Source organism: Oryx dammah, unplaced genomic scaffold (genome assembly GCF_014754425.2).
Source record: "Oryx dammah isolate SB20612 unplaced genomic scaffold, SCBI_Odam_1.1 HiC_scaffold_29, whole genome shotgun sequence".
Lineage (NCBI taxonomy): Eukaryota > Metazoa > Chordata > Mammalia > Artiodactyla > Bovidae > Oryx > Oryx dammah.
In genome coordinates, this window is record NW_024070213.1 from 50944015 (window position 1) to 50955765 (window position 11751).

At 42.1% G+C, this 11751-nt stretch overlaps 1 protein-coding gene across 1 annotated transcript in view; it reads right to left on the reverse strand.

Moving 5' to 3' along the window:
* Positions 1-11751, reverse strand: part of STAB2 (stabilin 2) — a 167785-nt gene that overhangs the window by 40682 nt on the left and 115352 nt on the right. Inside the window, exons 44-49 of the mRNA XM_040234847.1 lie at positions 11118-11189; positions 9144-9263; positions 6872-6919; positions 5849-5932; positions 5197-5343; positions 3841-3981 (exon numbers count right to left, since the gene is read on the reverse strand). Of these exons, the coding sequence (XP_040090781.1) occupies positions 3841-3981; positions 5197-5343; positions 5849-5932; positions 6872-6919; positions 9144-9263; positions 11118-11189 (612 nt within the window). The remainder of the gene's footprint in view (positions 1-3840; positions 3982-5196; positions 5344-5848; positions 5933-6871; positions 6920-9143; positions 9264-11117; positions 11190-11751) is intronic.

An 11751-nucleotide genomic window follows, 5' to 3' on the forward strand; every position in this document is an offset into this window, starting at 1 on the left:
CTTAACATCCTTAGAAACTCCTTTTTATTTAAATGAGATACAGTGGATTTGGCTATCTGCAATGAGAACCCAACACTAATAAGTAACAAAAAAGTTGAAAGTGTCTTTTCTGTCCATTGAGAAGATGTTTTACTCCTGGTTTAGTTTTAATGGTATCTGTCTGTCTATCTGTCTATCTTCCTACATGCCTACCTACCTATGGATCATCTATCTATCATCTCTCTCATCATTGTTATCACCCATCTATGTAATTTCTCCATCTTCCAAATCTATGCACAACCTGCCCTTGTGGAAATTAAAGAATAATTTACAAAATCCATTCAACTATTTAAAATAGTTATTTCACTTATTTATTTCTTACTAGGAATAGTACTGTGAAGAAAGCTGAGAGCTGAAGAACTGATACTTTTGAACTGTAGTGTTGGAGAAGACTCTTGAGAGTCCTTTGGACTATAAGGAGATCCAACCAGTCCATTCTAAAGGAGATCAGTCCTGGGTGTTCTTTGGAAGGAATGATGCTAAAGCTGAAACTCCAGTACTTCGGCCACCTCAGGCGAAGAGCTGACTCATTGGAAAAGACCCCTTTGCTGGGAGGGATTGGGGACAGGAGAAGAAGGGGACGACAGGGGATGAGATGGCTGGATGGCATCACTGACTCGATGGACGTGAGTTTGAGTGAACTCTGGGAGTTGGTGATGGACAGGGAGGCCTGGTGTGCTGCAGTTCATGGGGTTTCAAAGAGTTGGACATGACTGAGTGACTGAACTGAACTGAGGAATAGTATTTCTTATGGGCTTCTCAGGTGACTCTACTGGTAAAGAACCTGCCTGCCAATGCAGGAGACATAAAAGACTCAGGCTCAGGGATGCAAGGATTCTTCAATATCTGCAAATCAATCAATGTAATTCACCACATTAACAAATTGAAAAATAAAAGCCATATGATTATCTCAATAGATGCAGAGAAGGCCTTTGACAAAATTCAGCATCCATTTATGATAAAAACTCTCCAGAAAGCAGGAATAGAAGGAACATATCTCAACATAATAAAAGCTATATATGACAAACCCACAGCAAACGTTATCCTCAATGGTGAAAAATTGAAAGCATTTCCCCTAAAGTCAGAAACAAGACAAGGGTGCCCACTCTCACCACTACTGTTCAACATAGTTCTGGAAGTTTTGGCCACAGCAATCAGAGCAGAAAAAGAAATAAAAGGAATCCAAATTGGAAAAGAAGAAGTAAAACTCTCACTGTTTGCAGATGACATGATGCTCTACATAGAAAACCTTAAAGACTCCACCAGAAAATTACTAGAGCTAATCAATGAATATAGTAAAGTTGCAGGATATAAAATCAACACACAGAAATCCTTTGCATTCCTATACACTAATAATAAGAAAGTAGAAAAAGAAATTAAGAAAACAATTCCATTCACCATTGCAATGAAAAGAATAAAATACTTAGGAATATATCTACCTAAAAAAGTAAAGACCTATATATAGAAAACTATAAAACACTGATGAAAGAAATCAAAGAGGACACTAATAGATGGAGAAATATACCATGTTCATGGATTGGAAGAATCAATATAGTGAAAATGAGTATACTGCCCAAAGCAATCTATAGATTCAATGCAATCCCTATCGTGCTACCAGCAGTATTTTTCACAGAGCTAGAACAAATAATTTCACAATTTGTATGGAAATACAAAAAACTTCGAATAGCCAAAGCAATCTTGAGAAAGAAGAATGGAACTGGAGGAATCAACCTGTCTGACTTCAGGCTTTACTACAAAGCCACAGTCATCAAGACAGTATGGTATTGGCACAAAGACAGAAATATAGATCAATGGAACAAAACAGAAAGCCCAGAGATAAATCCACACACCTATGGACACCTTATCTTCGACAAAAGAGGCAAGAATATACAATGGAATAAAGACAATCTCTTTAACAAGTGGTGCTGGGAAAACTGGTCAACCACTTGTAAAAGAATGAAACTAGATCACTTTCTAATACCATACACAAAAATAAACTCAAAATGGATTAAAGATCTAAATGTAAGACCAGAAACTATAAAACTCCTAAAGGAGAACATAGGCAAAACACTCCCCGACATAAATCACAGCAGGATCCTCTATGATCCACCTCCCAGAATACTGGAAATAAAAGCAAAAATAAACAAATGGGATCTAATTAAAATTAAAAGCTTCTGCACAAAAAAGGAAACTATAAGCAAGGTTAAAAGACAGCCTTCTGAATGGGAGAAAATAATAGCAAATGAAGCAATTGACAAACAACTAATCTCAAAAATATATAAGCAACTTATGCAGCTCAATTCCAGAAAAATAAACAACCCAATCTAAAAATGGGCCAAAGAACTAAATAGACATTTCTCCAAAGAAGACATACGGATGGCTAACAAACACATGAAAAGATGCTCAACATCACTCATTATCAGAGAAATGCAAATCAAGACCACAATGAGATACCATTTCACACCAGTCAGAATGGCTGTGATCCAAAAGTCTACAAGCAATAAATGCTGGAGAGGGTGTGGAGAAAAGGGAACCCTCTTACACTGTTGGTGGGAATGCAAACTAGTACAGCCACTATGGAGAACAGTGTGGAGATTCCTTAAAAAATTGCAAATAGAAGTGCCTTATGACCCAGCAATCCCACTGCTGGGCATACACACCAAGGAAACCAGAATTGAAAGAGACACATGTACCCCAATGTTCATCGCAGCACTGTTTATAATAGCCAGAACATGGAAACAACCTAGATGTCCATCAGCAGATGAATGGATAAGAAAGCTGTGGTACATATACACAATGGAGTATTACTCAGCCATTAGGAAGAATACATTTGAATCAGTTCTAATGAGGTGGATGAAACTGGAGTCAATTATACAGAGTGAAGTAAGCCAGAAAGAAAAACACCAATACAGTATACTAACACATATATATGGAATTTAGAAAGATGGTAATGATAACCCTGTATGCGAGACAGCAAAAGAGACACAGATGTATAGAACAGACTTTTGGACTCTGAGGGAGAGGGAGAGGGTGGGATGATTTGGGAGAATGGCATTGAAACATGTATACTATCATGTAAGAAACGAATCACCAGTTTATGTTCGATACAGGATACAGGATGCTTGGGGCTGGTGCATGGGGATGATCCAGGGGGATGATCCAGAGAGCTGATATGGTGTGGGAGGTGGGAGAGGGGTTCAGGATTGGGAACACGTGTACACCTGTGGTGGATTCATGTCAGTGTATGGCAAAACCAATACAGTATTGTAAAGTAAAATAAAGTAAAAATAAAAATTAAAAAAAAAATAAAAATGATGAATGCTTTGGCTCAAAAAAAAAAAAAAAAAAAAGACTCAGGCTCGATTCCTGGTTTGAGAAGATCCCCTGGAGGAGGGCATGGCAACCTACTCCAGAATTCTTGCCTGGAGAATCCCATGGACAGAGGAGCCTGGCAGGCTACAGTCCATAGGGTTGCAAAGAGTTGGATATGACTGAAGTGACTTAGCATGCATGCAAGAACAGTATTAATGAGGTTTTGTTTTTTTGGGGGTAGTGTGACATGTGGCTTGTGGGATCTTATTTCTCTGACTAGGGATCGAAGCCAGCATCTCCTTATGTGAAAGTGCAGAGTCTTAACCACTAAACTGCCAGGGAAGCCCCAGTGAGGTTTTTAATAGTAACTTGAGACTGAAGCAGCAAAATTTAACTGTCTTGAACAATGCTTCAAAAGCAGAATTGAGACAATAAATTACATTCTTGTGAGTCACTCCATGCTGAGAGTTTGACAATGAGTTCACCCACCAGAACTGTTCCAGAGGCATCTCTAGGGGTGATAAGCAAGTTTTGGGGAGACAGCAGTTTGTCTATGATGTGGATGATTCCGTTTGTACAGATGATATCACTGGATATGATCCTGGCTTTATTATTTATCAATACCATGTCCTGAAATCAACCAAAAAAGAAAAAAGAGGAAATGAGCACAAAGACAAACAGATACAAAATCACTTCTTCCAAAATATTCTGTGAACATATTAAATCATCATGAAAGTGAATGTTCAAGTAGAGCTGTGAGCAAAATCTGAAGATCCAAATTACTTAAGCATATGTCAAGAATATAATTTTCACCTGGAGAAGTTAATAGCAAATAATCTCCAATACTTTGGCCACCTGATGTGAAGAGCCAACTCATTGGAAAAGACCCTGATGCTGGGAAAGATGGAGGGCAGGAAGAGAAGTGGGTGCTAGGATGAGATGGTTGGATGGCATCACTGACTCAATGGACATGAGTCTGAGCAAACTCTGGGAGACAGTGAAGGACAGGGAAGCCTGGCATGCTGCAATCCATGGGGTTGCAAAGAGTCAGACACAACTCAGTGACTGAACAATTAACCAAAACAGTTATTTCACTGTGATTCTCCAATATGAAATAATAAGCTGATCATAATCGGCTTCTTTTTCAGATGTCTTCTCTAGCAACCCCCCTTCTGACCCCATCACATACTTTTTCCCTTTGTCATGAATTCCATAGTCAACATGTGTTTCTTTTGGGGGTGAGGGAAGGCATCAGTATGGTCAAGGCTTTGAACAAAAGCTTTCATCCCTCCCCAGCTACTGCTGAAAGCAGTTCTCTTGACCACCTGAAGCTGCCTTGCCTCTGAGTTTCAGTTCCAGCTCTAATATTTACTTGCTGTGTGACCTTGGAAAAGCTACTTAACCTGAGTTCAGTTTCCTAATTTTTAAATTGAGGAAAATAGTATCTACATTATGGGATTCTGAGGATTAAATCAGTTAGTACATATCCCCAGTGGCTCAGGGATAAAGAACCTGTCTGCAGTGCAGGAGTCATAGGAGACACAGGTTTGATTCTTGGGTGGGAAGATCCCCTGGAGGAGGGCATGGCAACCCACTTCAGTATTGTTGCCTGGAAAATCGCATGGACAGAGGAGTCTGGCAGGTTACAGTCCATGTGTCTCAAAGAGTCGGACATGACTGAAGTGACTTAGCACACACACATCAGACACTTAGGATAGTAGCCGGCATAGAGCAGTCATTCCCACATGCGTTAGTTGTTATTATTATTATTCTCATTGCTCTAAGGAAGAGGAAAGAGAGAGGGCCCAAGGAAAATGAGCACCTTCCTGAAGTGGCTTCTCCTACCTGAGACACGGAGATGACAAGTGACTCCCCTTGGAGAGAAGTAGCATTTGGGGTCAATTTCAGGTTATCCAGAAGCAGCTGGTGGCAGGCAATCACGTGATACCGAAGAATCTGGGGCATCAGGCCCCCTTTGTCCCAGTCCTTAATCTGCAATAGATCCGAGGGTTCCAGTCAGAGCTAGCAGCTGTCTGGTTGGAAATGTTCAATAAATGCTTGCTACATTATTACATACTAATGGATAATCCAGCATGAAGAGTCCAAGTGAATGTTAGACAGTAAAGGCTCTGATAAATTCTGCAAGAAAAGAACCTATTTATATCCCATTCATCTAGCATTTCTTTTTTTTTTTTTTTTGGAGGGGTGTCTATCAGAGTTTAAATTATTTAAGAATGGTTGGTCTTTCCCAACCTCCTACCCTATTTAGGGATGTCCTCTAGAAGTCTCTGCTAGTGGTGACCCCAAATCCACTTGAATGCTTCTCCTGATGGGGGTTCCCACACTGACAGGCAACCCCTTTCATTGCTGGTCACCTCAAGCTGATTCTAAATCTCCTGTTTAGAAATGTCTTTTGTGTTGGTTCCAGGGTGATACCCAAAGATTGTGTTTCAGTCCCAAAGCTCTTCTATCTACCTGCCTCTAGCTTCATGCTTACCTGGGGTTCCTCATCAAAGGCTGCAGATAAAGGTGCCAGGACGGTGAAGGGGCCAGAGCCAATCAGGTCTCGCACAGAATGTTCCTGTGGGGAAGGCAAGTGGGGGCCACAGGCCATGTATTGGGTTGGCCAAAAAGTTCGTTCAAGCTTTTTTGTACCATTGTATGGAAAAACCCAAACGAACTTTTTGGCCAACCCAATACCTAACATAAGTAAAGGCAAGGGCTCAAACAAATGAGAGAGAGAGAGTACACAATGGCAGAGGGGAGAGAAAAACTGAATGGAGAGACTTGTGTTTCATTTAGTCTTAGATTCAGAATCACCTACTTCCTTAGACATGGAAATAATGTTCATTTTTATCTGGTTGTAGAATGACATACGTTGACTAGAATGAAAGATTTGAAAATATAGTATAAAAAAGAAAATAACTACCCATAATCCCACCACCTAGAAAGATGTCTGTTATTTCCAGATAACTTTTTGCCAGTGTGTCTCTTTCACACACTACATGTTTTCTATGGTTGAGATAAGAATGCAAATGTAAGTAATATGACAATTTACTCAACTGTTCTGGGTTCTTGCCAAGGCTAAGGACCTATGGTTACTTATAGTTCCTTCTAGATTTTACTCTTCTAGATTTTTATTCTTTTTCTTCAATATCTCTGGACTATATTCTGATGTATGAGATGCAGAAAGATTTAACTTAATATTTTCACCTGAAGAGTTAGCTGATTGCCCTAGTAATGCTTCTTGTCTCAACGGGTTGGATGGCAGTTATTTCATAAAATACATTCTCACATGTGCAACGGGCAAAGGCAACCTTTATTCCACTCATATGCTGCCCACCTGGGGCCTGAGAAGTTCACAGATGACCAACACAGAGAGTATTGCAGAAAGGTAGGTTCCAGGACTGTCTTCTATCTTTACCTACTCCAGAGGTTACAGATTTAATCTCATATCTTTAACTCATATCAGGGGTTTGAGACTCAATTCTTCTAGTTAGACATACATACGCATTCTTACCAGCAACTGGAAGTAAAACTGAGATGTTTTTGGATTCTTGGGAAGCTCCTGGAAACAAAGACAAAAAGGTCCACTTAATGGCTGTGAATCAAACACAGGAACAATAGAGGGTTATCACAGGGCAATTTCTCCAAGATTGAGAGAATCTACCATCTTTTTAGAGCTTAACAGGTGGCTCAGTGGTAAAGACTTTGCCTGCCAATGCAGGAGATGTGGGTTCGACCCCTGGGTTGGGAAGACACCTTGGAGTAGGAAATGGCAACCTACTTCAGTATTCTTGCCTGGGAAATCCCATGAACAGAGGAGCCTGCTTATGGGCTACAGTCCATGGGGTCGCAAAGAATCTGACATGACTGAGTGACTGAGCATGCATGAATGCACTGTGAGGGCAGGCCTCTCAAACAAATCTCCCCTGTAGGCTCACGACTGATGTTCAGAATGACAGTGTGGATATACTGTGAGTTCTCAAAGCTTCCTGGAGTCACCATCTGATTTACCATGGAAAGGTTCAGCCAGTTATAGAAGTACCTGAGCTTTAAGAGCATTTCTGAAAGTTCAAATATTAGAAAAATCTGTCATAGGTTTATGGCAGATTTATTTTCTCTACTAACAAGAATATTTGAATCGCCAGAATGCTCTGGTCCCTCATTAAATCAAATAATAGGATGTTCACTTTATAATAGGTAGAAATCTACAGGTATCACATCCAAGCATCTCTCCACCAAGTACAGATGCTCAGGTATGTTCACACACACACACACACACACACACACACCTCAACAACAGCCTACATCATGGCCATGCCTTTGAGTTACTGTGTACTCTGTGCCTGCTACACACGTTGTCTCATTGAAATCTTATAACAACTTGCTGGGAATGTTACCATTATTTTCTTTTAAAGGTTAGAAAACAGACATATCACAAAGAGGTGATATAATCTGCCTAAAGTCACATTACCATAATAACTGGCTGAGCTGAATTCATACCCAGGAATTTTCTGACTTGAGAACTGTTAATCTGAATCACCGCATGCCAGATCAAGTGAATTCTCATGGGAAGATGAAATTTCATGTTTTATAGTTTCGTTTGTCTGTTTTCCATTTTGGCCATGCTGTGTGGACAGGGAACATGTAGAACTGGACATGGAACAACAGATGGGTTCCAAATAGGAAAAGGAGTACGTCAAGGCTGTATATTGTCTCCCTGCTTATTTAACTTCTATGCAGAGTACATCATGAGAAACGCTGGATGAAGCGCAAGCTGGAATCAAGATTGCCGGGAGAAATATCAATCACCTCAGATATGCAGATGACACCACCCTTATGGAAGAAAGAGAAGAACTAAAGAGCCTCTTGATGAAAGTGAAAGATGAGAGTGAAAAAGTTGGCTTAAAGCTCAACATTAAGAAAACTAACATCATGGCATCTGGCCCCATCACTTCATGGCAAATAGATCGGGAAACAATGGAAACAGTGATGGACTATTTTTTGGGCTCCAAAATCACTGCGGATGGTGACTGCCGCCATGAAATTAAAAGATGCTTGCTCCTTGGAAGAAAAGTTATGACCAACCTAGACAGCATATTAAAAAGCAGAGACATTACTTTGCCAACCAAGGTCCATCTAGTCAAAGCTATGGTTTTTCCAGTAGTCATGTATGGATGTGAGAGTTGGACTATAAGGAAAGTTGAGCACTGAAGAATTGATGCTTTTGAACTGTGGTGTTGAAGAAGATCGTTGAGAGTCCCTTGGACTGCAAGGAGATCCAACTAGTCCATCCTAAAGGAAATCAGTCCTGAAAATTCATTGGAAGGGCTGATGCTCAAACTCCAGTACTTTGGCCACCTCATGTGAAGAGTTGACTCACTGGAAAAGACCCTGATGCTGGGAAAGATTGAAGGCAGGAGGAGACAGAGGATGAGATGGTTAGATGGCATCACTGACTCAATGGACATGAGTTTGAATAAACTCCGGGAATTGGTGATGGACAGGGAGGCCTGGCATGCTGCAGTCCATGGGGTTGCAAAGAGTCAGACACGACTGAGTGACTGAACTGAACTGTGTGGCATGTGGGGTCTTAGTTCCCAGACCAGGGATCAAACCCTGTGATGGAAGTGCAAAGTCTTAACCACTGGACCTCCAGGTCCCTCCAGGGACCTCCCTCACATTTTAGTTTTATATGGAACAAAACTCTTGCACCCTTCTCAGTGCCTTAGATTCTTCACACAAGGAGGAAAGTGGAGTTCCCTTTACAGAAACATGCCTTGCATTACCTGATGGATGTTGCCACGGCAGGTAAACCCATCCCCAACGTAGTTTGGTTTGCAAGTACAAGTCCTTTCGTCTTGTCCAGTGTGGTTGCAGATAGCAAATTCACTACAGCCACCATTATTCTGGTAAAATTGCCAAGGAGTGGGGGATAGAAATCAGACCAGTTAGCTTGCCAGCCCTGCCAATGCTCACAAAGCAATTCTGTATTGACATTCACTTTTTGTCTTACTCTCTGACTGGTTTCTTTTGAACTGTGGTGTTGGAGAAGACGCTTGAGAGTCGCGTGGACAGCAAGGAGATCAAACCAATCAATCCTAAGGGAAATCAGTCCTGAATATTCATTGGGAGGACTGATGCTGAAGCTCCAATAGTTTGGCCACCTGATGCGAAGAACTGACTCATTGGAAAAGAGACCCTGATGCTGGGAACGACTCAAGGCAGGAGGAGAAGGGGACAACAGAGGATGAGATAGTTGGATGGCATCACCAACTCGATGGACATGAGTTTGAGTAAGCTCTGGAAGTTGGTGATGGACAGGGAAGCCTGGCGTGCTGCAGTCCATGGAGTTGCAAAGAGTTGAACATGACTGAGTGACTGAACTGAACTGACTGGTTTGCATAATTTGCCCTTTTCCTGAATCTGTGTTCCATCTCCCTAAAGTTGTAAAAGTCATCCTACTGACCCAGCCTTACACAGGCATGCCTCATTTTACTGAACTTTGCAGTTACTGTGATTTTTACAGATTGGAGGTTTGTGATGACTTTGTTTTGTTGGATGATGCTTATCAATGTTTAGTAATGAAGTTTTTTTTTTTTTAATTAAGGTATGTATTGGGTTTGCCAAAAAGTTCATTTGGGCTTTTCCATAAGATGTCACAAGTGAATCCAAATGAACTTTCTGGGCAACCCACAACATTATTTATTTATTTAACTCTTAATGTCTTCTTTTTAAAATTGAAGTATGGTTGGCTTACATACATTGTATTTTTTAGACATAATGTTATTGCATACTTAACAGATTTCAATATAGTGTAAATATAACTTTTATATGTATTAGGACACCAAAAATTCTTGTGACTTGCTTTCTTGTAATAGTCACTGTATTTTAGTGGAGTGGAACCAAAGCCACAATGTCTCTGAGGTGTGCCCATATCTCAAAATGGCAAGTCCATCCCAGCAGATCTCCAGCCCTGAAGAGATCAGTCCAGAGTTGCCAAATGGGAAGTTGATCAGCACCCAGGAGTTAACTAGAAAGGCATCAATCTTGTTTGACACTTCTCAGCTGAAAGCTAAACTCTAATCCATCATAGCAATGTAATAGTCACCAGCCAGAAGGTAATTGGTGTAGAACAGACAGACCATCACGGGGACAGTAGGGACCTTGCCTGGAGAGAAGGGGCTTTAATTATGGAGTATCTGTGCTGTTTTCATGCTTGCAGGAGGCTCTCAGATGGGCAGAGATATGGATGAGGAGGGAAGGTGTATGAACTGGGCCTCTGCTGGGGACCAGAGCCTCGTGGAGGAACAAGCATGAGAAGTGATCAAGGGTGTGGCCTGTGAGTCAGAGAGACAGGGGCTCAGGTTCTGACTCTGCCATGCACTCGTTCTGTGACCAGGGCCAGAGACCCCTTCTCCTGCTCTGGGGTGGGCTGAATTATGTGCCCCCCTAAGCTATGTCTACATCCTAAGCCCTGGTCTCTGTGAATGGGACCTTATTTAGAAAAAGAGTCTTTGCAGATGCAATGAAGGATCTCGGAGATGTGATGTCCTAGATTAACCAGGGGGTCTTAAGTCCACTAGCATCCTCACTGGAAGAGGAGACTCAGACACAGAGGTGAGGCCACGGGAAGACAGAGGCAGAGACTGCAGTGTCTCCAACTCTGCAACTGGAACACGAGGAAGAAATGGCCCAGAAGCAGCTCTGATGGAGGCCACCTCAACACTGCACCCTAGATGCAGGGAGGGGGCCGTACTCACGGTCAAGCAGACGTTGATGAGGGTGCAGACCTTCCCATCTCCAGTGTACTTCGGCAAACAGTTACAGACGGCCTGTCCAGGAAGAAGGCAGAACGGGGCATTTCACAGACATGTCCTGCTGGCTCTCACTCCATCATCACCAGTCCAGTTTCTGATGCACCGTTTCCTGCTTGTTCACAGTGTGACAGGGACTGAGGGAGGCAGAGTCGGGGTTCCTGAGCCTCCAGCTTCCCCACCCGAGTCTTTTCGCCCCTCAACTCCTCCCCTCCTTTATGTGGAGTCCTCACACGCTCCCGCCTCCCCTAACCTTCTCCCTAGGGAGGCAATGCATCGGCCACAGCGCTGGGGAGTCTGTGACCAAAAGAGGGCTTAAAACTGTTATCTTCTTCTGTTGTACATGTATTTCAGGGGCTCAAGCCCAAGAAAAATGGTAAGATTCTGGGCATGAGAAAGCTGAAGGAAAGGGGAGCGTGGCTGGAGACCTTCATGTTTCTGGAGCCATGGGGTGTTTGCACACGCCCACTTCTTCCCACTGTGCTGTGCTGTGTTAGTCGCTCAGTTGTGTCCGACTCTTTGTGACCCCATGGACTGTAGCCCATCAGGCTCCTCTTGTCCATAGGGATTCTCTAGGCAA